This window comes from Centruroides vittatus, unplaced genomic scaffold (genome assembly GCF_030686945.1).
Source record: "Centruroides vittatus isolate TY-2023 unplaced genomic scaffold, ASM3068694v2 scaffold_576, whole genome shotgun sequence".
Lineage (NCBI taxonomy): Eukaryota > Metazoa > Arthropoda > Arachnida > Scorpiones > Buthidae > Centruroides > Centruroides vittatus.
In genome coordinates, this window is record NW_027122713.1 from 749,088 (window position 1) to 776,361 (window position 27,274).

At 26.3% G+C, this 27,274-nt stretch overlaps 1 protein-coding gene across 3 annotated transcripts in view; it reads left to right on the forward strand.

Annotated features, from left to right (window-relative positions):
• The window catches only part of Sik3 (Salt-inducible kinase 3), a 106,680-nt gene that overhangs the window by 57,853 nt on the left and 21,553 nt on the right, over positions 1 to 27,274 (forward strand). For 2 of the 3 annotated variants that reach the window (XM_067287708.1, XM_067287706.1), the window contains exons 2-5: positions 5,982 to 6,098; positions 13,942 to 14,005; positions 19,557 to 19,718; positions 24,412 to 24,536. In XM_067287708.1, coding sequence (XP_067143809.1) covers positions 6,057 to 6,098; positions 13,942 to 14,005; positions 19,557 to 19,718; positions 24,412 to 24,536 — 393 coding nt within the window. In that variant the 5' untranslated portion in view covers positions 5,982 to 6,056. Of the gene's footprint in view, positions 1 to 991; positions 1,012 to 5,981; positions 6,099 to 13,941; positions 14,006 to 19,556; positions 19,719 to 24,411; positions 24,537 to 27,274 lie in introns of those variants that run through there. The other variant, XM_067287707.1, reaches the window with a different exon arrangement.

Sequence of the window (27,274 nt, forward strand, 5' to 3'; positions counted from 1 at the left end):
GCTAACAGAAAAGTATGATGTACAGGGGCAAGCCACTACTAATTTGAGGTGGAGAGCCTATATTTTAAATTAAATAAATTAAAAATATGATTAACAATTGCAGTCAGACATTGTGAAAATGTCACAATAAATAATTGCTTGTTGTTGATTGAAATATTCTTCAAGTAACTACACATTAAACTGCTGGGATTTCAGCATAGATGATTAAAAAAAGTAGTCTGTCAATGAATATGGTATTCAAAAGTAGAAATTTTAATATTTCTTTGATTTTCGAAGTGTAATTTATTTTATTTTAATTATAAAAGCAATACAAAATTAACAAATCATATTTAATACATGAATTATAAAAGTTTTTGATGAAGCACATTATACTGTTTTAAGATGATGATGATTATTATTATCATCATCATCATCTAAATAAATTATGTGTTAATAAGATACTTGAATAAATGAAACACTTTTTCTGGTTGAGTAATTCACTATTGTGATTTATAGATTTATTGATGATGATTGTTATAAATAAATTATTGTTACAAATATCATCTATAAATCTATGAATAACAACATTCAATAATGTATTATTACAGTAATTTTAAACAATTCAAGTTTTATTGTTAAAATTGTTTACAATATGATTAGTTTCAATAATTTTAAACACAACATAGTTATATAATGCCATTTAAAAAATTATAAGTGAAATAATATATTCTAAAGTGATCTAAATGCCAAATTCTTAGCTAACTAGTTAATAGTTAACCAAGATGTAGCCTAAAATAATTTGGCTATTATAAAATTTGAACTTGATTGTTTGTATACAGTAGAGTCTCAATTATCTATGATTGCGCTAACAGTGAATCAAATTAACCAGGATATCAAAATTGCTACTGATGACTTCAGTCATTGCAAATCACTTTATGGCTCATCTGCTTTTCAGGTTATCAACCAGAAGGAAGGAAAGGGAAATGTCACAGTTTGCAGAAGTGTCCAATTAATTATAAATAACTACATGAGGTAGTTGTAAGCATTGTTCTTTCCACGTATTTTGAAAATTTACCTTTTCTAATTACTAGATACAGAATTTTAATGGTACTGGATTAATAGAGATGACATTTCTTCTATTCATCCCATTCCCACAATTGAGAATCTGTTGTATATGTTTAAGTGCTTTATTTGGAATAAACATAGCAAAAGTAAAATATTCAAATGAGCTTCAAGTATAAAAGCTTATTTAGGGAGTGAAAATTTTGAAAGTTTTAAAATTTATAAATAATTAAAACAAAAAAAAATTATTTCTGATAGTTTATAGCATTTTATAAATACAAGAATTTGAATAATTTTGTTGAAGAATATCATTCTCCATTATGTAAGAGTTATAGTTATAATTTATCCTTTGGGAAATAATTTTTATTATAGATCAACAACTGATCTTATTTTTATTTATATTTGGATTAATAATAAAATAAACCTTGAGCAATATGGAGATAAATGATTTGGAGAGAATAACCATTTTAAAATTTGCTGAATAGCTTTATTGGTGATTCTATTGTAGGTCTCTGAAATAATAGGCCCCAATTTTCTGTGGTCAGCCATAATTTATCATGTAAATTAAACTGTTTCTGAATTCTAATTCAATTTAAATATGTTTGTTCATTTCATTCAATTTTTTAAAAATAAATAATATAACTTTATGTAATAATATTATTATTATTATTATTACATAAAGTTATATTATTTATTTTTAAAAAATTGAATGAAATGAACAAACATATTTAAATTGAATTAGAATTCAGAAACAGTTTAATTTACATGATAAATTATGGCTGACCACAGAAAATTGGGGCCTATTATTTCAGAGACCTACAATAGAATCACCAATAAAGCTATTCAGCAAATTTTAAAATAGTTATTCTCTCCAAATCATTTATCTCCATATTGCTCAAGGTTTATTTTATTATTAATCTAAATATAAATAAAAATAAAATCAGTTGTTGATCTATAATAAAAATTATTTCCCAAAGGATAAATTATAATTATAACTCTTACATAATGGAGAATGATATTCTTCAATAAAATTATTCAAATTCTTGTATTTATAAAATACTATAAATGGGATTAAAACTTGTTGGTATCCGTGATTTTTATGCATACTCAAGTAACATTGTTTTGTAATGACTAAAATATCTTCTGTGTTAAGAATCATTTCTTATCATTTTCCATAGCATTTTGTGCTACTCAATACAGATTGTATGTTTTTGTGAAAATATCTTATAATAGCTAAGTTAACTAGATCTTATTTTTAATTGAAAAATATTTTCAAACTTTTGCTCAGTGGTGGGATTCAAATAATTTAACAACTGGTTTGCTGCACTAGTGATTGTTTTAACTATAATAAACAATATTTATTTATAACTTGTTGAGCCATGATGGGCCTGAAAGAAATCTAATTAATGCCCATAGGATGAAAAGAGTAAAAAAAGTGTCAGTTTTGTCATATTAACTGTTATTCATTAAACCAACATCTGCTGAAAATGAAATTTTCCATCAAGGTAGAATTACTGACAAAATTAAGAAATTTCTGTGCTGATAAATCAATCTATGCTTTTGTTTTTCTAAAAAAATTATTTTGAAAATTTGAACAACAATCATTTAGCTTTGAACATAATATATTCAAATTATTATTATATATATAATCTTTTGGTTTACAGATACTTTTAAAAATAAAACTTTTAAAAATTTCCAAATCCTGGTATCTTCTAGGAAAAATCTTCAGTTATGTTTCCTGTTCCTGGAAAATCCAAAATTGAAAAATTTCATAAAATGCAACTGATATACAAAATTGCTACAGAAACATATTTATTGTTCTGCATTTCCTGAATCCAGAAACATAGATATTTGTGCCTAGAGCTTATGACTTGTGCTCGTAAGCTGAGCAGAAATGTCAGATTCTCAATTATGATAGATGGTTGTGGATTGATTGCAATTGCAGCGGCGACAAGTTCTCACTCACTTATTGCTCTATTACATAGTTTTTGTCTTTCATTTCATTCCAGTCTGCATTGAGCTGTTAAAAAATTAGTGGTCTTATACAAATGCAGACTTTTGCAATAAATTGCTAAGTATATATTACAAGTACAATTTTAACAAGTAGTGTGCTGAACTAAGAATATCTTAGGAAGTGATTCTACTGAACTGGTATGAACTGGATGAATCTCACCACTAGTGTTACCACCCGTCCGGTTTTCACCCGGACAGTCCGGAAATTGACTCACTGTCCAGGTGAACTATTAATTTTGTCCGGGAATTTCGTAGAAATTGTGAAATTACGATGAAACAAAGTTCTTGCAAATATGGAGCTAAATTATCTGTTCTTTCTTTCTTAACTTAGGTTACATACGTTACTCCTAAGCAAGTCTCTAGTCCCTAACTGTAACTGATTTAAAACCAGCATGCATGTTATTCTTCACATTGTAAAATGACATTGCGCATGCGTCAGGAACTTCTGTTTGAACAAATTTTGTAACAATGATTTTGTAAAGGTGGCAACACTACTCACCACTATTTTTATTCCATTATTATGAATGGATATAATTCTTTAAACTATGATACTGAATAATTCAATATTAAAAAAAAATTGAAAAAATCAAGGATTGTTTAACAAACAGCAGGATTACTATGCTGAATTTAACAATGAGAGTATTGTAATTGGCAGTAAGAATAACATGATATCTGTAATGCATTGAATTTACTGTTTTATAGTTCATCTAATCTAAAATGTGTAATTATATTAATTATACTCTATGAATATGCAAATCAGTGAATGACATTGAATCATTTTCAAAGCATGTATACTTATCAAGCAGTTTACTTTTTTACTCTTATTATATTTATAACATTTAAAAAAAAATTTTATTCTTATATATATTACATTCTTTGATTTTATGTACACAATTTTGGGTATTTAGTTTCTTTCATTTATGATTTTAATTAAATTATAATAATATATTTCTTTAATGATGAATGAATTGGAAAAATTTAAATTATTTGAATATGATCTCATTTAGTTGAGGTCATTTTTTTGTGATAATTTTAGAATAAAATCCCTACCAATTAGTATTTTCATTCAAGTTTTTATCATTTTAATCAATTCTGAATCTATCATTTTGTCATTGCTATTATAACTTGTTATTCTATTGCTCCTCTGGTTGCTGATTCTCTAATTATAATCATACAAGTACTGTATATTAATTTAATGATGAACTTGAATTAGTTTTATCATCTGTAAGCTACTACATTCATGTGTAATAATTTTGAATAAATATACAGTAAAACCTCATTATTTCGAAACTCAAGGGCCCAAACAAACACAACTCTGAATGATCCAGGTTCAAATTATTCTAACTTTTTTTGAATCAAAGTTTTTTTCTAATTCTTGAATAAAATTATGATATTATCTTATATAATTTTACCTGTTTTTTACAAATGCATTAATATTTATGAGTTATTACTTATTAATTTAAGCGATTTGAAAAAACTATCAGTTAGCGTGTACTTAATGAAAACAATGAAAATGTAACCAAATTCAAATTTAAATGGAAAAGTTTTCCAGTTTGGAAATTTTGATCCAAACAAGACCTGAAAATAATGCACAAAAAAAGCTTGTGCTTCAATAAGAACTACCGCAAATTTTGTCTTAAGTTTGACATTACAAAAATCATCTGATCTGATGAAAACAAGCTCTGTTAATGGCTAAAGCTATAAGTTTGCATTCCATCATGAATACACACATGTATTTAGTGGACTTAGGAATTAATGAAACAATAGATTTTTGCAAAAAATGTCTGAAATAATTAAATGCCAAATATAATTCTTCCATGAAAATAAAAACATTCTCTCTTCATTGACAAAATGTCTAAATGATCTTGAATGGATGTCCAATAAATCAACAATGTATAATTGGTAAAACCGAAACCAAAACTATCACTTGGGCATGGAAACTTTCTTATAAACATGTAATATGATAAAAGATTTTGAATTAAACAATATTTTTGCTGGTCACTGGACCAGATAATGACTGAATTTTATTGTATGTGTATTTCAAATTACCCAAAATAAAAAATATATGGAAAATCCTATTATCTTGGCTGGGGATTAGACTAGACTTCGAATTATCCGATATTGAAATAACAAGGTTTTACTGCATAAGAATGAGTTTGAATTTTTTGAGTAAAAGCCCATACTTATACATAATAGGCCTAGTGTTTAACTAAATATATAAATTGAATATAAGAAAAAAATAAAATATAATCACATACTGGTATTTCATGTTTTAAAATTATCTTTTATACCGAAAAGTAATTTTCATTTCAATTCAACTAGAAATATAATTTCAAATTTAAATGGAAAAGTTTTCCAGTTTGGAAATTTTGATCCAAATACAAGCTTTTCATAGTCACATTTTCTTCTCTCATTTTATGGAAAGTCACTCTTGATATTGTTTCTTTTCTTGAATGAAAAATTAGGTTGAGAATTTTGACTGAGAGCCAAAATTTGATTTATTCCCAAAATACTATTTGAACTTATGATCAATGCCTTGGAAAGAAGAAAAAAAACATCTGTTTCAAGACTGATAGAATTTAAAATTTAATGCATTTCTAGATGCTTTGAATTTTAATAAATGAATATAATATCATTAACAATAAACAGATGAATGCTTGATAAATGTTTTGTATAAATAAAATATGTTGCATGCAACTTTAATCACAAGAAAGGAAAGAAATTGATGTGTTAAACGCATAAATGTTGTCAAATGATGATTAAAAATACTAATTTTCATTGAGAAATATTTGGTTTTTTAACAAAATTTAAAACATTCCTGTGATTAAATGCATTCAGAATATGCTCTAAATGTTCTATTTAAATTTTATATATTAATGCCAATTATCTATTATATCACTAATTTTATAAATTTTTTTAATATGTAGGTAGCCATAAAAATAATAGATAAATCACAGTTAGACGAAGATAACCTTAAAAAGATCTTCCGTGAAATTCAAATTATGAAATTGCTCAATCATCCTCATATTATTCGTCTATATCAGGTGAGTGAATTTTATAAACTTTTGAATTAAAAAAGATAGTTATAAATGAGCATTTTAAATTTGCATTTTTATAATTTATAACTATAATTTATTAGTAAATTTGCATGTTAATAAGCATTATGGCATAAGCTTTTTAATAATATGAGTGTTGATTATGTATAATAATAGTTATCAAAGAAGAACATGTTATATATGAGATTTTTGGATATTTTTAAAAGAAATAGAAATGTTTTAATTTTTTATTATATTGCCATTTTTGATATTATATTTAATTATATTGCTGATTTTTGTATGATATAAAGAAAAAAGCATCACTAATAATGAGTATATGATTATTATTCTGGGTTCTAGTTTAGACTGCTAATTTAAAAGTTCAGTATCTTGCATATGCCAATCAAATAGATGTGAGATGAAAAGAATGACAGGTGAAAAGGTAAAAGACCTAAGAGGCATCTATGGCAAAAATAACAGAACCAAAAATATCATGCCTTTTCTTAATGCTTCGATTAGTTTTTATTTGTGCCCAAATTGCCATCACTTCTTTATCTGAAATGTTTTTATATATTTTATTGCTGTTTACAGCTCTTGCTTTCCCATGTTTGTTGCATATTTTATAATAATAATGTTTTACAATTATCTTCTCACTGCTGACAGTTTTTCTCAGATATATATGTTATATAGTCTGAAGAATAAATATAGATTTGTTTATCAGCCATTCATATGGTAGCATGAAAGAGATAAATGGAAGTATCGTCAATTAATACTGTAAATTGACTCTTTGTAATCCTTAAGTAAAATAAAGTCAGATTTCTAACAGTCAAAAGTCAAGTTTTCATTTAGAACTTTTGAGAAGAAATCTTTTTTGTGATGATTGATTTTATTCTAAAGATGAGATTTTATCTCAGAAATGATAATTAATTAATTTTTTGACCATCCTGATTTATAAAAGATTTGAAGCTTAAAATTCTGTAAATTAGTTTTATTATATACACATATCAAACTTGGGTCTTTAACAAATTTTAAAATAATTTTTTCAATAAAACTTCAACAAATTTGCTTTTTAGATAATGCATTAATAGAAACAGAAAAAAGATAAATTTAAATTAATGAAAAAAATCAACATATAGTTTTATGTACAAAAGTGATATTATTATAAATATAGACAATGCATGATGAAAGTACAAAGTAATATAACTAAAATTTATTATTAGATGTATGAGATAAATTTGAATAAATATGTCATTGTTTAAGACATATTTCATTACAACAACATTTTATTATTTGATAGAAATTTTGTTTTTTAAAGTAATGTATGAAAGAGGAAGTAAACTGAGAACTTTTCATTTATAGCTACAGTTCATTTACCTTGCTTTGTTCATTTTGAAGTTATGAATTATAATGATTAGCTTCAGGGAGAATGTCAGATAAATGTATATTTAACTATATTTCTGCATGATTTGATTTATTAAATAAATATGATATATGTATATTTTCAGCTATTATATTTGCACATTTGATGACTTAATCTAGGATAAATTCAGATAGAAAAAATAATAAAGACAATTAATGCTGGCTCCAAATGTACAGAAAATCCCTAAACTTAGTCTTTCATGTAAAATACATAATATGAAAATAGTATGAAAAGTTTTTTTTTGATAAAATATTTATTTTTGTGTATTCTATTGATTTTGTTCATATGTTTTTGGCTTTCAATGGGGTATCCTAAATCTGAGACTAGCCTGAACCTTATCTTACTTTTAGATCCTGTAAATGCAATTTATAAAAATATAAATTATTAACAAAATACAAAAATATAGAAGATACAAAATGTCATCTATATTTTTGTATTTTATTTAAAAAATGTAAATATTGTCAGCCAACTCAAAATGATATAAATTATTAGTTACATATTTTTTCATTTAAGAATATAAGTTTTTTTTTATAAATGAAGAAAATTGAATATTAAGAAATATCTACTTGTAGTATATCATTTATCTGTCACACCTTTTCAGAATGCTTCTACTTGACCTGAAGCCATAAAATTTTAAAGTACACCAAATGTAAAAATTTATTTTCTTAAATTTAAATAGGAGAAAACTTTGTAAAAGAAATTATTTTCTTTTTTCTCTGTGAATAATGTTGATATTGTTAACGATAGCAAATAATTAATTGCCGTTTGACATAGATGAATCCAAAGGGAAGAGACTATATCAATTCTTCGGACAATTAATTTTTATATATAATTTTATTATAAAATTTTTAAGCTCTAGTAAATTATTTTAAACTATTGCAAGTTCAGTTGTATACAGTGTTCAAGTGTCGCAAATATAAAAATTTGGTTGCAGTTCAAAGCAAACTAAAGGTAATTTTTGGTTATCTTTAACTAAATTCTAAATGAATGAACATTTATTTTAAATTGCAGTGGATATAATAAATATTCATTCATTTAGAATTTTTGTAACTTATTGTGTTTGGCTTTTAGAGCTTGAAAGTGCAACTAGTATTTTATATTTGCTTATTGTTTTGACTTGTTAAAAAAATGAATCAATGGCCAAGTATGATCATTGACTGATATTTCGTTGGGTAATAAAAATGCTATACAATGAAACTATATTTGTTAGTAGAAATAAAACATTACAATAAAACAAAAACACATTTTAAATATTATGTTGTACTTGTTTCTATTAATAATGGTAAAATTTTAGTATGTTGTTTTTCCACTTTCACTTGGCCTAAATTCTTTATAATATGTACTTACAAAAGAAAATGATATAATTGGTAATGTATCTGATGATATGCTGAAATTATATGGTTTGAATCCTGCTCTAGTTCAAGCTCCTCTTTCAGACATTCAAAATTAATTAATTATTTAAATTATTTCTATGTTTGATAATATAGTAGTAGCACTGTCTATCTTTGGTTCCAAATTGTAATTTTTTAAAATTATAATTAATGTAGTCTTAAAAATTTGGCATTGTTTGACTTATTTAAATTTATACTTTGGGCTAATGTTTGTTTACATATGAAAATATCAGTAGTAGAAAAATAAAAGCTTATTGCAAAAACTTTTCTATTAATAAAAAAAATATCGTTACTCTTAATAAACATTTAGATGTTTAGATATTTTAATCTTATAATGATTTTCTCTCTGTCAAAGTAAATCTTAAAATTTGGCTTCAAGGAAATTTAGTTCTTCAATAATCTAATATCTATCACATATCTGAGAAGCTATACCAAAGAGGAAATTCTTAGTACTGTACAATGCATCAAGAATAAAACGTTAATGAAATTGTCAAATATTATCAAGTTCTCTTTAAAGCTGACAGATCTAATTTGATATTTTTTCAATATATGTCTGAAAAGTCCATTATATAATTTAATTTAAATTATTGTCTATTAAAATATAATTTATATAATGAAAGTTTGAGTTATTTATTATACAATAGAGCCCTGATTATCTGAAGTATTGCATGCTGAAGGTATCTTGGATAACTGAAAACTAAGATAAAATGGAGAACCAAAGACAGTTTGGATTAAAAAATTATGGATACAAAAAATTTCTCTGTAGCACTTTTAAGCCTTTACTTCAAAGAACAACAATTTTTATGTCATTTATTATACAGCTAATATATTTCAAATAGTTCTAAGAATAATAATTACTGTAGTTACATTTTAATATGAATTATTTATCTCACAATTAAGTTAAATGATAAGAAGTAATACACATTTTAAAATGATTTTATCATTTTAAATTTCCTTTTATAAATTACAATATATGAATAGTAGTGTATTCATTTACAGTTTTGCCTTAGATAATGCAATCTTGGTTGAGTAGTCAGGGTTCTACCATACATAAAATTTTTAGTTTAAGTTATATATCTTCTTCTTGCAATGATTATTTCAAATGATAATTACAGAATGTGCAAAATTAGTATTAGGATTTTCAAGACTGAATTGACCTAAATGGTTATAACATGTAATTTAATATAATCTGGAAAGTGAATATTGGATGTTAATCTGGATAACAGAACTGATGATATATCTGTATAGTAAGCAGAAGTTGCAGATTAAGTCCCACTCCAAGTAATTCTTTTCTTCAAGAATGTTATAAATAAATTAATTTAATTTATTAATCTTATGTAGATATGCCATCATCAAGTTCTATGTTTAGGACAGATTACATAATTTGATTATTTAATAATCAGCTCAATTATAGCAAGTGTTTAGCCAATAGACAGTAAATCTAAAATTCTAAAGGAAAATGTTCTCATTTATTAATAACAAATTTTGTTATTTAACTTAGTTGGTATTTTCGAACAAGATCAGGTATAACATGTAGGCCTATGACTATATTTACTGATAAACAAATTACTCATAAACTTGTATGATTTATACTTGTTTGTAAGTGAATATAAATAGAAATCTTTTCAAATTGATTTATTAATTTTTGGGAGCATTTTGACTTACTTTCTATAACAAATTAGTGATAGATGAACACTTCTAATTATATACATACATATATAAGTTATAAATATATAATTAAAGTGTTTATATATAAAAAATAATTTGTATTATATGAAGAAATTGTATAGAATTGTATAATCATAGTGAATGCTTAATTCACATTTAAAGTTAACGATAAAATTTATCTGAATTTGTATATGTAATTTTTATAACAGTTTCTGAAATTTTAGAATTTCTACAATTAGAGAAGCTTTTACGTAAGAAGAATGATTTTCATATAAGAAAACTTCCTAGTTATTGAAACTAGATATTTTTCTTTTTTCTTCCCGATGATTTTATTTTTAAATTCTATGGCTAAAAGCAATCTTTTCTTATATGTGGAAAAAAAATTGTAAGGAAAATTGTAAGGAACCTTTCTTCTGCTTTTTTTTAAATGTATATTTTAAAATTTTCTTTTTTATACAATTATTGTTTCCCTATAAATCTTATCTTTATTTTATTTATTGATATCAAATATATAGCTTATATTTTTGTATAATCGAAATTACTGAAATAAAAATAACTTATTAAGAAGTCAAATTAAATTTTTTAATGGATTAATGTTTTAAAGTTTGTTTTTGTCTTGTCTTCAGATTTCAAAATAATTATTTAGAATAATTATTTTGATATATTATAAGAAAATTATGCTTCATTAGAGTGAAAGCTTTAAATACTTACAGCACTAACAGTTTTGAGTGTATCTGGCTCATTTTCAAACACCTAAATTATTTCAAAAACAAACATTAAACATTCCAAGTAACTGATAGAATGTGTAACATTTAATGTTTTTCATTTGTTGGAATAATTTATGTTTTTGAAGATAAGCCAAAGAGCCTTTCAAGCATTTGGTTTGTAAATATTTAAAGGTTTCACTCCAAAAAGGAATACTTTTTTTAATATAATTTTGAATTTTGAGTAGTTTTTGGATATTTTTTTTAATACTTTTTGTTTTATTAATAGTAGTAGTGATTGAGAGTTATTGTTTTGAATTAGATTTACTTACGTCACTAGTATATATAATTTGGCAATGTGTGTTATAGAAATTGATATAATTCTGCTTCCAATCAGTTATTTATATTGTACTTTTAATGCTTCATAAAAATACACATATGGTATATATTGTTATTTTATTATAATACAAAATAAATAAATTGATAGGTTTTTACACATATGCATTTAATAATGAACAGTATATCAAAGTTTTGTGTTTCAAGTGCTCCTTCAAATAATTTGGAGTGAAAAATGATTATAGATTTAAAATGCATTTAAGGCAATCTGGTGCTATTTTTACATTATAATATTAAGATTATACATTAAAACTTTAATGGTAGGCTACAGGTGATTCAAATATAAAGCCTTTATTTTTTATTTTTTACTTTTTTTTTGACTGTATTTTATTTACCTAAATATAAATAAAAAATAAAAATGTCTAAAATCAGTGTCCTAGTGTTTATGTAATTGAACAGGTCTTATTAAATTTACATATAAATTATATTTGACCCCCCCAAATATGGATTCCTTAATTGGCGCACACTGCCTGTGATCCCTTAAGAATACATATTTGTGTACTACACTGGGATAAATATAAAATAAGACTCTCTACAACCAATAACTGGTGTGAAGTATGATTTAAGTCTTGAATAACAAATGTTTTCATAACCCCTTCTGGATTCTTTCTCAGGTTTTCTTAATTCTAAATGAGCTTGAACTTCCAAAATCTATGATTTTGGAAGTTCAAGCTCATTTAGAAATTAAGTCTTGAATTAAGTCTCTAGCTTATTTGATACAATTAAGTCTTGAATAACAAATGTTTTCATAAGAAAATGTTTGTTATTCAAGACTTAATTGTACTTTGCTCGGGTTATTGGTTGTAGAGAGTCTTATTTTATGTGATCCCTTAATTTTTTTTTTACAAATTATGAGATTGCATGTCTTTAAGATAAAAGATGGAACATTACAATTTTCCAATATTTTGTGTTCTGGGTAAATAGTAAAAATAAAAATATTTGTATATGTTTTTAAATTTTATTGAAGTTTTTTTCTAAAATAGTTTTATAATTAATGAATTTTTTAAAACTATAGAATAGAATTATAGTGAATTTATATTATATTATATATGTTCTGACTTTTTAAGATTTCTTTAGACAAAAATATTTATATAAATTTAAGTGGATCAGATTACCAGTTATTAATAAAACTAAGTTATTTTACTGATGTAAAAGTAAAGAAATATTACATACACATATATTAAATTTAACTATTCCAGTTTGTATACTATTTATAATGGCATACTTAAAAATTTTTATTTAATTTTTAAATATTTTTGAGAAATTCTAAATCTTATTGCATTTATAAATAACAAAGCTTAAAGTCATACCAGAAATACAAGTTTTAACTAGAAATTACTTTTTTAATGAGAATAATTTTTAGTTAATAACAGTGTTGGCAATGCCTGTTTTAGAATTGCTATAATATATTAGAGCCTATAGTTGAAGATGCTTTAATATGCATGTAATATTATACAAATTTAAGTTTCATTTGTATGTTTTCTGTACAAAACTAGAACCTCTTACAAGTAATATGAGGTTGTACATACATCATTTAGTTTACAATAAATTGATTTTTTAATTTTATTATGTGCTAATTTAACCTGCCTTATTTTAATATTTTTAGTTACTAGCGTTATACTGGTAGTTAACTAAGTAAAACCTCTCCATTTCAGATCTATTTATCCATCTTTTATCATTTTGCACTCCACTACCTGTTTTTTTTTTTTTTTTTGGCTGTCTAGATCGTTTTCTTTTTCCAACTCCTCCTTGGCTTTTTCCATGATTATTTGTAGTATCTTTGCTCTATCTTTTTAATATGACCAAACTATCTTTTCTCTTTATTAATATATTCTACATACATTATCCACTCTCATTTTCTTGTGTATATCCTCACTTATATGAGGAGAAAATGAGAAAAAAATTGTTATATGCTAATAGTTATAAATACTTTTAGAATTGATACATTATTTAATGATAAACTACTAAATTAATACTTTACAATATTAAAGTAATAAATTTTAAATGAAATAAAAATAAGTGAGTGAAATTTTTGAACTTCCAGATTGTTTGTTTTATAAAAAAATTATTTTTGCTAATCAATATAATAAATAAGCTTATCAAGTGTAAAAAATGATATAAAACTGTTTTTTTTTTGGATAAAATAATGAATTGATGAAACTAAACTTGAAATTATAAAGCTTACAAATCAACTAATTTTTGGTTATTTTATTTATTTTTTTGGGGTGTAAATTATAATTTTATTAATTACAGTACTTTATAAACTTTTGCAGGTAATGGAAACTGAACGTATGATATATCTAGTCACTGAATATGCCAGTAAAGGTGAAATATTTGGTAAGTTACACCTTAATTTCTAATTTAAAGTTTTTATAGTAAAATTATTCTACGTTTGCATTAGGTAATTAAGTTTCAAAATTACCATATTGTAAATTATACAATCTTCAGCTTATAATGCAAAATGTTATTAAAATGTAAATAAATGTAAATGGTATTAATTACTCATCTGTTGCAAGAGAAAAATTATAATTAAATAATTTTGACTGTTGAAAGTGAATGGTAAATGATGAATGAATATTCAAATGAGTGAAAATGATTCATGATAGATTATAGTATACAGAGAAAAAATATACAGGTATTTCTTGATTAATGCGGTTAATTAATCCCTCGATGCTACTGCATATATCAAAATCACGTTAATCAAATACAGAGGTACCTTGATACTCGATTGAACTGTTACCACCTGCTAGAACAAATTTTTAGTTAATAACAAATATTTTTATATTAATAAACAAAAATAGCAAATTCACTAACACCTTATTTGCAGAGGAAAACATATCTAAGTTAAGTAAAGACGGCTGTTTAAAGACATGTTAGTTAAAACTTTTGCCACGTATAAAAAGGGATTGCCAGAATTAATTTCGTGTGTTAATCAAATCTCGTGTTTAGCAATGGATATCTGTAATATGTTTACTTCATATCTAGTTTAATATTATGGTTTTATGCTACTTATTGTAGATCTGTTTTCTGGTGAAATGTGAAAAAATACTCTGTTAATTTTGAGATCTGGAATTTTTGATAAGTATGTAAGATAATGCACCACAAGTTAGAAGTGCTGAATATACAGTGTGTAAGTGTATAGGGTATCTTAGAATAAGTTAAGAAATACGATACTGTACTAATTTTATTGAATAAAAGATTTTTATATGAACACACAGGCCTTTTCTAAAAGTGCATCATTAATTATAATAGTAATTTTTAAACAGTTTCAATTAATTAGTTAACAGTAAAGATATGATTCTAAATCTTTATATTCAGTCTACTGATATTTTTTAAAACATTTGTTATTATTAGTTACATTTTATTCATTAAAGAATACATTGTTGTTACAAGGGGTTTACAATATAGAATTTTGAATCTACATTAATTTATCACATATAATGATCTAGTTTAGTTGATAACATCAAAGCATTAACAATCATTGAACTATACATCCACAAGAGCCGAATTATCGGGCTAGAGTTGGCTATAATAAATAAATAATTAATAAGACAATTTGGCACTAGAGCTTGGCGTTAGGCGCCCTCTCTTACTAAACTTAATAATTATAATTAAATTAAATAAATAATTTTAATAATTTGGAACTGGAGGAAAAGAAATCGGCCCGAAGTGGGACTCGAACCCGCAACTTCTGCTATCCACGCAGACACGTTACCAGTTACGCTACCCGGACCTTCAGTCCGATCGCCTCCTCCAGTATATATAAGCTAACATGACGACCATCGACGGTCATTACAATGCCGGCTGGGGACACATCAAGTGCCCACGTCCTCCCAAGGCACTCAACCGGCCATCGCAACCCCGGCAAGGCGTATAAATATAAATAAATAACGACTAACCCGTTACAAAGCTATACATCCACAAGAGCCGAATTATCGGGCTAGACTCTAGCCCGATAATTTGGCTCCTGTGGATGTATAGCTTTGTAACGGGTTAGTCGTTATTTATTTAAATCATTGAACTGTCTTGACACAGATATTCTCGCAATTGACCATAGATCATTAAATTAAACGTGCTTGATAAATTTAAATAATAAACATAATTATTTACAGTACTTTATAAACTTTTATGTAATTATTTACAGTACTTTATGTAATATAATTATTGTCATTATGGGAATTTTATAAAAGTACATATACGTTAGATGCTATGTAAACAGAACTCTAGAAACCAGTAAAAAAAATCAAAGAAATAATACTTTAAATAAAAATTAAAAATCAATTTCTAGCAAATATGTAAGTTTATACTTGGAATGCCACACTGGGAGTAAGCCTACACTTCGCGCATCTCGTGTTTGTCTCTCACTCCCACCAGTTTATCGTATATAAACATACTGGTCAGTTGGGATCTGTTGTTCAAATTTTTTGTTCTCATTCAACCCAGGTTTGTCTTAATTCGCTTCTAATTACTGTATTTCAATATTAAATTAATATCAAGTCAATACAGAGTTTATTGTATGATATAGTATGGCATATAATATTAGTTAAACCTGTCTTTAATAGTAATTCTCAAGCAACCAGAAACTACATTTATCTGTTATTGGTTTATTAAAGAAATTTATTCATTTATTTATTTATTTCTGAAAGTATATTAAATTATTATTTATTTTATAAACTAAAATTTATGATGAAAGTTACAGATAAAAGAAAGTTTTGTAATTTGGCAAGGATTTTTTAAATAGGTTAAATATGATGTAATTTACAAAATTATTTTTTAGTAAATTGCATAGAAATTATTTAATCAGTACAGAAATTTAAAAAAAATGTATATCTGTATGTAATAAGCATTTTTAAAAAAAATTTATTATTAATATCACTTAGTTAATAAGGGTTGTTTATATATAACTGACAATAAAATTTGTTGGCATAGAAATGTGCTTTATTTGTAAAACAGTTTCACTAAAATTACATTGAAATATTAGTTAGTGACTGTTAATGGCCACAACTTGTAGCCAGGAGTGCCCATACATTGGGACATTTGGGGATGCAATCTCCCTTTTATTTGGTTTGCTCTTTTCATAATCCCCAAGGGAGCCTGAAATTCCATTATCAACAAACAACAGAGAATTTATGATTTCTAGACTATTATACAAATATAAAATAAAATAAACTAATTACCCAGTTGACTGGTTGACCCGCGATATCTCATTTCAGCATCAGAAAATTTTTGAAACTAGATGGTGCTAGTTGTTATAATTTTATATTAAAACTAACTTCTGAAATATAAATGTTTTTTTTTTACATTTAATAATATATATTTTTTGTTTGTGCAGAATAAAAATAATAATTTTGGACAATACAATAGCCACAATTATTTTTTTCAAAAATGGGAATTTTTGCTAGGCATAGACAAAAATTCAACTCGGGGTGACACGCAACAGAGAAATTTTGACATTGGATAGGTTAATTTCACCAAAAATGCATCGGGGACGTGGCCAACAAAGTTTGAATGATCACACTCAAAACCAGCGATACCAAAGAAGATTGGAGAATGAGAACGAGACCTGCCATGAGCGTTGAAGTGACCCTGCTTAGAAGTGAATTAGTAGTGAGACATAGTCTTGTCCCAAATACGGCCTTGCCATTTTACTTGTTTATTTTAAATAAGCCAAAACTGTTTCAATTGGATGTGATTGAATGTTACTTCTTCCAACTCAGCAATTGAAGCTTTGGGATAGTTGGCTCTAGCACTGTCAGGCCAAAAATATATCATCCTGATTGATAATTCTCTTTAATGAATGATGATCTTTCATATACACATTTCTTAGAATAGATATTAGCTGTTAGGGAAAGAAACCATGACTTGCAATGACCACTTTTGCTGTGGGCAATCCAAACAGTTTTTTAAGAAAATTTTGTCTTTTGATAAACTTTATATTATGTGGAGTTTCTGAGCAATCAGATGTGTAAAAAGCATTATTAGCTGATTGATAGTTATTATATGATGTAAAATAACTTTCAGCATTCTTAATGACATCTTTGCATTTATTTTTTGGAAGTATTTTTGGGCTGGAAATTTCGAGCCTTACTTTTTGCCTTGCTTGTTGTGATGTTGTTTCAGGAGCTTCTTTTTTTCCCAGTAAAAGCTGTCCAATAATTGAAATTTAGTATTACAGTAGCTCTTGCTAATAGCAAATTTCAAAGCCAACTTTCTGATAGTTTCATCATAATTCTCTGCCGATTTTTGAATTTGTTCAATTTTCTTGTATCAAATTTTTTACATAGATAACAACTACCAGATATTTTTTGAACCAATTCTATTTCCAATTCTTCAAGCAAATCTGTAGACCATAATTTGGCTTATATTAAAAATGTTTCAAAGCTTAAAGTAGGCATTTCTGAATGATCAGTCAAATAGCACAATTTTTCTGACATCACACTGGTTTAAATCATTCATTTTATTAATTATTTTAGCCAGAACTTTAAATTAATAAGAATGTAACTAACACTTTAATATAATGGGTGGCAGACATTATGGAGTCAAAGGTTTCAAAATTAGCCGAATAAATAGTTTATTCAAATTATTGTCAATTATTTGAGGACAACCCTCAAGAGAAGAATTTTCTGTAATGAAACCAAATTAATATTCTCTTTGGTGAGAATTGATTTCATTCTTTCCTTTTAGTATATTAAAAATAATTTCAGGAAATTAATCAAAATTCTTTCTATTTCACGTATTTTGAAATATTTCATTTTTAATGCCAAACAATCCTCCATATCATTGGGCTATAACAAAACTAAATTAATAATTAGTTATGAGTAATTTGACTAGAGATAAGCAGTTAGGCTGCCATCTTGTCATAATTTTAATAATTATAATAAATTAAGTTTTAATATTTAATTAAAATTTCTGGAAGATCATTTGGCTTTAATTGAAATATTGGGTTTGTGGGTTGTTTATATCTTCCATTTTTGTAAATGAAACAAAAACATTATAAGAAAAACCATCTGATTACAATGCAACAATATAATGCAAATACTCTTAAATTCAGCATATAATTTATTTACTGCAAATGTTTCCTGCTATTTTCAATGGTCTTCTTCGGGCTTTCAAAGAATATCATGGTTTCAAATGAAAAATTAGAATCAATTTAAATTAAATTAATATTAATGAGTTAATACAATGGGTACATTCAAACTAGAATTAACTGTTGCATTAGTTCTTAGTAATGTCTTCACATTTTCTTCTGTTGTTTGAAATTTCCATGTGTTTTAGTTATTGTGATTCTGAGCCTATCTCAGAACTGTGTGTTTGAATTTGGATCAGATGACTTTCTAATTTCCTTATTTGAGTGTTGGGATGTTGAGTCTCATTTTTCAGCAATCTGTGTCCACCATTTTTCTTTCCTAAAAATTTCATAAAGAAATATCACATTAATATTGTGTGAACAGAGTAAAACAGACTCTATAAGTTTAAACACAAGCCTAGAAGTTGAAGAAGAAAACCTATACCTATGTATGACAAAATTCTAATTTTGTCATACATAGGTATAGATTCCAGTTTTTTCATCGCATTACATGAGTTTGCATTATAGAGAAGTCCATTTACTATATTGAAAAAAGTACTGTATTTGGAACAATACAGTAATTCTATATTTTATAAAATTATTACATTCATGTATTTATACATTCACCCAATACAAGTTTTAAGCTAACCAGGTTTTTAGGTAATATAGCTAGGTAATCGAATAACACTTTATTTCAAAAATAAAGAGAGAAAGAGAGAATTTAAATAGTTAATAATTTAAGAAAACTTTAGATAAAAATAGCAAATATGTGAATATTTACATTTGATATTATACAAGAAAGCTAATAAAACCATTTCTTAGATCATTTAGTTGCAAATGGAAGAATGATGGAACCAGAAGCTCGAGAAAAATTTAAACAAATTGTGGCTGCTGTAAGTTATTGTCATAAACGTTGTGTTGTTCATCGAGATTTAAAAGCTGAAAATCTTCTCTTGGATTCTGAAATGAATATTAAGATTGCAGGTAATTTAGTTCTTTTTATAAATTAATTATTAATAATATGTAATCATTACTGAATTTATGAACAAACCGAACCAATTTTATTATTAAATATTTTGAAACAAATACACATTGCTGATTGATGAAAATAAGGTCAACCATCACTAATGTGGCACTAATTTCAGCCAGCATTATTTCAACTTGTCCAGTTGCCACACCAAAGCATCACTATGTTTTGGGGTGTTCAATGATGCTAGATATATGATAATTTGACAAGCATTTTCATTTAATGTTTGTTTTTTTATTAACCAACTTGTACTGATTTACAGGATATTTTAAAGATAGGATGAGATGGTTTGCTGTTGGGCTAAATGTGTTCTAACCTAACCATCAGGGCCCACCAGTTGCTAAGTGGTTGTTCTGTTCCCTGAACACTGGAAGTTTGGTCATGGGTTCACATCTCGCCAGGATAGGCTGGCCATGTAGAGTTTTCCGAGTTTTCTCACAACTGTAACACCTGAATAGGGGCCAGTTATCCTTAAGAAGACCTCCTGGAAGGCATCCCCCTAGACAGATTGCCCAAGTGTTGCATTGCCATAACTTAACTAACTAAACTAAACTAAAACCTAATTATCAGAAATCCGGCAAAATTTCTTATCTGGCACCCTACATGTCTTAATGATGCTGGACTAATGGTGATCAACCTGTATCACTTATTAATTTAATTTTCTTCTTTCATTTAATTTAATTATAAACAACATATATTTTCATGATTATAACTTCTGTAAACAATGTTGTTTTTTATTTAAAAAAAAAATCAATGAGTATAAACATTTAGAATTTAAAACCATAGTTCTGAATATTTGTATATTTAGAATTTCATTAATATTTTATATTTAATTAAAAGTTATAATTAAGTTTTTGGATAAAGATGTCTTATATTTAATAATAAATATATATTTTTGAGTTTCCTCTCAGCTTCAGATCTTTTGAATCAATCATATTTAAGTTTTTGATATGTATATCATAGTACAGCAGAAACTCGCTTAACGAGCACCTTGCATAATGAGTGTTTTGCATAACGAGCAAAATAAATTGTGAAAAAATGACTCACTTAACAAGTGAATTTTCGCATAATGAGTGGCCAGGAGAGAGGAAGTCCTGGATTGTGCGCATGCTCCATTTAACACTCGTTCAGCTAGCATCTTAGTGTCACTTGTGATCACACATTTTTCCAAACTTTTTCCGACACATATTACGTATAAACATCAACAACCGTAGCCCGTTATATAATAAACACGCCAAATGATATGCCAAATTCTTGGCATATCGTAAAGGATATAATTTCATATTAGAAATTAATTAATTTGACTAGAGGTAGGCAGTTATACTTCCATCTCGTATTAAATTTAATGACTGATTCCAAATTAAATTCCAGAAATGTCTAAATTAAAAATTTATTATTTATAATTATTAAATTTAATGCAAGATAAAAGCATAACTGCCTACCTCTAGTCAAATTAATTAATTTCTAATATGAAATTATATCCTTTACATAGCCCAAATATTTGGTATATTGGTTGGTGTGTTTATCAGACAAATTATCTGATTTTTTGGTTTTCTGCAAATCAAATTTGCATTTCAGGTTGATTCATTCTGCACTAGATGAAAAGATGATGATTTATGCTCCTTAACAATATTTATTGTATAATTTTCTTTGAATAAACATTATACATAAAACATTTGAGTATATTTTTTGGCGTGGAACACATTATCGTATTTTACGTTAATTTCTATGGGAAAAATTGTTTCGCTTAACAAGTGTTTTGCATTATGAGTAAGACTGGAACAAATTATGCTCGTTAAGCGAGGTTTCACTGTATATATTTATAATATTATATAAAGTTTAGAAAATTTTAAAGAATAATAATCATGTTACATGTGAAAGTTAGAATTATTACTTCTCAGTTTGAAATTTAAATTTAAAGACTGATATTTTGAACATTACATGATATGGTATAATGGCTAGCTTTCACTCAACAGACCAGTTCTTGTCAGATCATTGAAATTAAGTTACAAGATAGTAATCTAGTTAAGGATTATGCTATTGTCTAATGCTATCCACAGCCTGTGATTCTGAGTCTCAAATCTGGATCAAGAGAATGAAGAGTTTGCAATAGGAAGGATATTTGATCTTAAAATGAAGATGAACAATATCAAGTGACTCCATGTAAAATTGGATTAATAATGCAGATTTTTATTTCTTATAACTTTTGATGATGAGCATACGCTACAGTTTTTAAAAGCTTTCACTTCGAGAAAATCAATTTGAATTGGATATATATTAAATGATTTTAAATAGTGTTGCACAGAGCCAGTGAAGTTTTAACTGAGGCATGATTATTGTTTGTTGAAGCTTAAATAATTTTAATTGATTTAAACATACAAGAGCTGTTTCATTTTCAATCTCCGATGGTCCATAAAACAAAGACAAGTGTAAATAACAAAATTAATTTATTACCGTAAGTTAGGTAAAAACATGGTTACTTTTCGACATAATCACCATGAAGATTGAGGCATTTGTCTATCTGTGAACGAGCTTTGAAATCCCTTCTTCAAAGAATGTTACCACCAATGACTTGAGATGAGCCCTAACATTGTTTTAAAGATCATCATTAGTTTCAAACCTCTGCCCTCCTAGCCACGTTTTCTTTTCAGGAAAGAGCTGGAAATTGCTTGGCACTAAATTGAGGCTATATGCTGGGTGTTTAAAGGTGGTGAAGACTTCCATCCAACTTGGAACTTTTTAATGTGTGAAGACTTCCATCTCTTTCCTGAACTGAAAATGTGGCTAGCAGAACAGAGGTTTGTGACTAATGACGATCTTCAAAACAACGTCATTAAGGCCATCTCAAGTCACTGCTGGCAACATTCTATGAAGAGGGGATTTCAAAGCTCATCCACAGATAGACAAATGCCTCAATCTTCCAGGCAATTATGTCAAAAAGTAACCATGTTTGTACCTAACTTACAGTAATAAATTCATTTTGTTATTTACACTTGTCTTTGTTTTATGGACCATTAGAGATTGAAAAAGGAAAAAGTCCTCGTATTTAATTAAAAAATCAGTCAAAAAATAGCTATTCAAATTCTCTTTTCTAACAAAACTGTTATGTCAAACATTTTTAAAAATTTAATATATATATATATATATATACAGGGTGGGCCAGCGAAAACGAAACGGCAGAGTGTTCGTGTTCGTCCAAGCAAAGCGCTCGGACAGGTCGATTTTACTCTCGAGGGGACATCTTTTGCAATAAAGTTTTTGCGATTCTGAATATTAACTAAACAAACATTTTTTTTGAAATAAATGCTTGTTTAGTTAATACAAAATAAATGAGTTTTTAAAAATTTTTTGTTGTCTGTTGTATTCAGAATCGCAAAAACTTTATTGCAAAAGATGTCCCCTCGAGAGTCAAATCGACCTGTCCGAGCGCTTTGCTTGGACGAACACGAACACTCTGCCGTTTCGTTTTCGCTGGCCCACCCTGTATATAAATATTCATTATAATTAACAATATATCAATTATTAAGTAGTTGAATCATCTGAAAAGAAATTTGTATATTACATGCAATATTAAATAAAACACTGGAAAAAAAAGATCAGATCTAGAATCATTACAATTACAGCAATAAAAATGAAGTAATTTTAGTTTTTAACAAAAAATTAGAAAATAAAATTATCAATTATTGGCTTGGAGTGAAAAACTATGTACAGAAATTACTAAATACTCTGTTTAATGTGGTAAATTAGAAAAATCTATATTTATGTATAAAAATTAAAATATTTAGAATAAATATGCTTATAGGATATATCAAATATATTTCTTAGCTATTCACAATTTTTAGATCTTTTTAATTCAAACAAATGTGTTACAAACTTAAAATAACCAACACTTTAGAATTTCCAGCAACGATGTATTTAATAAAATAATAACGTTTTCGACTATTGAAGAAGACTATTAAAAATAGTCTAAAACGTTATTATTTTATTAAATACATCATTGCTGGAAATTCTAAGGTGTTGATTATTTTAAGTATTTATATTCCAGTAAGTTGTTTGTTTTATTGTGTTACAAACACTGCTAAGTATTAATGATCTAATAAAATAGTCTACGTTAATACTTCGGTGATTCAATTGTACTTCACTGGGCTATGTTACTACTTCAGTGGTTCAGTTGTAAATTCAATTCATACAAATTGAATTTACAACTGGACAAGTGACAAGTGGAGCTCAATAGTAATATTTGATTTGATCAGCAGTAGAGATGCTCTTTGCTTTAGTTGAGTGCAATTAACTAAAGTTGGCTAAATTAAGTTTGTAATAAATCCTTATTTTTGGCTTCCTTAACAAGCAGTTTATTTTTTACTATAAAATAGTTTGTAATAATTAAAAATGTTCCAAAAAATTTTTACTGTTTATTTTTACAGTATAGTTGTAGTGTAATATGTTGATAAATTATTTAATTTATAAAGATGAAGTTTTATTAAGTGGTGTGTATTCTAATTAATTTACTGACTAATTTAATCATATTTGATATTCAGTCACTTACAATGCTGTCAAATTCATCTATATTATGTGATTTTGTTAGTTGCATTTAAAGAGATTATTTTTAAGTTTTTCTTTTATAAAATATTTTATTCTTATTTTCTACAGATTTTGGTTTTAGTAATCATTTTGAATCTGGAATACTCTTATCTACATGGTGTGGAAGTCCTCCTTATGCTGCACCTGAATTGTTTGAGGGGAGAGAATATGATGGACCAAAAGCTGACATATGGGTATATTTTAAAAAATTTTATAAAGTTATTTCGTAGTATAGTAATTATTCTCTTATTTGAGGTGATTCATAAATTATGCAACACACTTATAGAAAAAACAACCTGAGAAATCTGAAAAATACATCACAATATTTGTTCAAAATGACTATCTTCATTTTTGCAGATGTTTGAGGTGCGGGTTGCATTGTTCATGGATCACCCTGTACAAACTATTGTAAATTAATATGACATTTGGTGCACTGAAATAATGATACAACAATTACATTTTTTGTCAAACTATCAAAATTAGATGAGGAATCTTGAGGTTTTAATATATATATATTCCAGAAAAGACAATATTTTAATAAATTAAGTTGTTTGTATTACAGAGATAAGATGTACATAATGTAGAACCTATTTCAAATAAAAACTTCAGGATTTCTTCACTAAAATTTAGTAGTTAATATATGAGTTTGACACAATATTGCAAAAGCATTCCTTCATGTTCACAAAATTATTACAAATTGTGTAATTCAAACAAATTAACATGTAAACAAATTAATATAACTGGAGAAAGGTACACAAATGACTGGATAGCTGAGATAGGTACATGCTACTATTCTTAGAGACCTTGGTTTGAACCTGGGTGGGAAATGATCATCACAATCTAAAATTTTCACAAATGATCTGGTTTTTGTCTGGATAAATTCAGTTTTCTCCTCATCTGGCTGTCACAATGTAGGCTACTTGAATCTATGATTAAATAAAATTCTTTTAGTGTTTACTGGATGAAATTAATTCAAATTTTTTAAAATATAAATCAACATATATTTAAAGTCATCATTTTATTAAAATAAAATTCAAAGAAATGTTATTAATATTTCATTAAAGAGAGTTTAAAAGACTTTCTACCCCATATTTTGTTGATGATATTTGCTTGAACAACACTATTAGTTAATCTTTATTAATCTTAATGTAGATCTTTACTTGCAAGTTACAGACAATTCGGGAAAATTAACTTGCAGGTTCCAAAACTTCCAACAAGAGGATTATATTTTTAAAAAAACCAAAACGTATAATTATATATGATATTTTGTGTGTTTATAAAAATGTTTCATCTGTGATCACAAATATAATTTTATAAATTTTAAGCCAGTAGTTGTAATAATACAATAAAAATAATTTCTTGAATATTTAAATATACTTTATTTTTATGAATATGACACACAACAGCATATACACCACAGAAAATTTCTAGAATGAAAATTAACCTTTGCCTAACTTATCTCACCATACAGTATATCCTGCATTTATGCAGCCCTCGTTACTTCCTTGGCACAAATTTGTGATTGCAAATTGAAATCAGCGTGTAACTTGCACTCTGCTTTAAATTATCATTTAAACACAGATAATTTGAAGGTGATATGTGCCTGTTTATCTGGGACAGTCCTGGATTTCTCCTGTTTTTAACCCTTGATAATAGAACAAAATTTTAAATAGAACAATTTGATATGGTTTTCTAATGTAATATAGCCAATTTTTAGGTCAATATATAAATAATTTTTAAAACAATCTAAGTTTGGCCATTTTTAGATCCATTTTTCACTCAGTCATAAAAACTGTCTCAGTTAGCATGATAAACAATATGGTTGCTGTAGGTAGTACACATAAAAATACAGTATTTGATGCTAAAATGTTTTTTTATCTTGTTATTGGAACAGTTTCTTAATATTCTGGAATTAAAAATAGTTGCATTTATTGTATATTTACAGTATATAATAATTTATAAATAAATAACCAAAATAGTAGATTTTTAAACTATTATCAAATATAAACAATGTATATATTTGATAATAGGATAGAAATATTACATATATTTATTTATTCAAAACAAAAATATTTTTTTCAAAGATGATGTAAAAAGTTTTAAACAGGTAGCAAGAAGAAAATGAAAAACGATTGAAAAATCTTTAATTTATCATCATAAAAAATGCATGGAAACTATATTTTTCAGCATTCATGTTAATTATAGATACTGATGAATGTATAGTTTATAAAACATTTGTAAAGAGTGTTTTTAAATTTAAGATCTTTAACTTAGTTTTTTTATGTGAACATATGCATATGAGGAAAAACACTTAAAAATATTTAGTGCAATCTTTATATATTTAATGTTTTGACTAATTTAATCAATAGAGGTATGATGATAGTATAGTCTAAGAACTGCTTTCTTTCTCTTTTTTTTTTCTTTTTAATTTTCTGCCCTTTGGTTATTAAGGCAGCCTTTTTAGTGAGCCCATTATGGATTTGGCCAAATCTACAATGGGGTGGCTAGGTGGTGAGGGATGGTACTCAACATATCCGGATGGACTACTCTCCCGAAAAATTCCTGGAGTTTTTGACCTATCTGGATTTGATCCCAAGCAGTAGGCTGCAACCTTACTACATATATGTAATGTTTTGTTTTACAGATACATAAAAATATAAATATTTACTATTCTGTAAATCAGTTGAGTTAAAGATGATTTAATAAACTATATGAGATTTTGAATAATTGCATATTTTGTTTTAACATTATTTCAATTACAACAATAATCCATAATAGAAAAAGAATGTTTTGAATTGCATAAGCTGCTGTATATCAAAAAATTTTCAAGCACTTTACTTACAAGATTTATTGCACACATGAGGTAATTTTGTATGATCGAGGAGAGAAAGAATAAAATAATTATCTGTTTCCTTACTAATAGATGTATTTT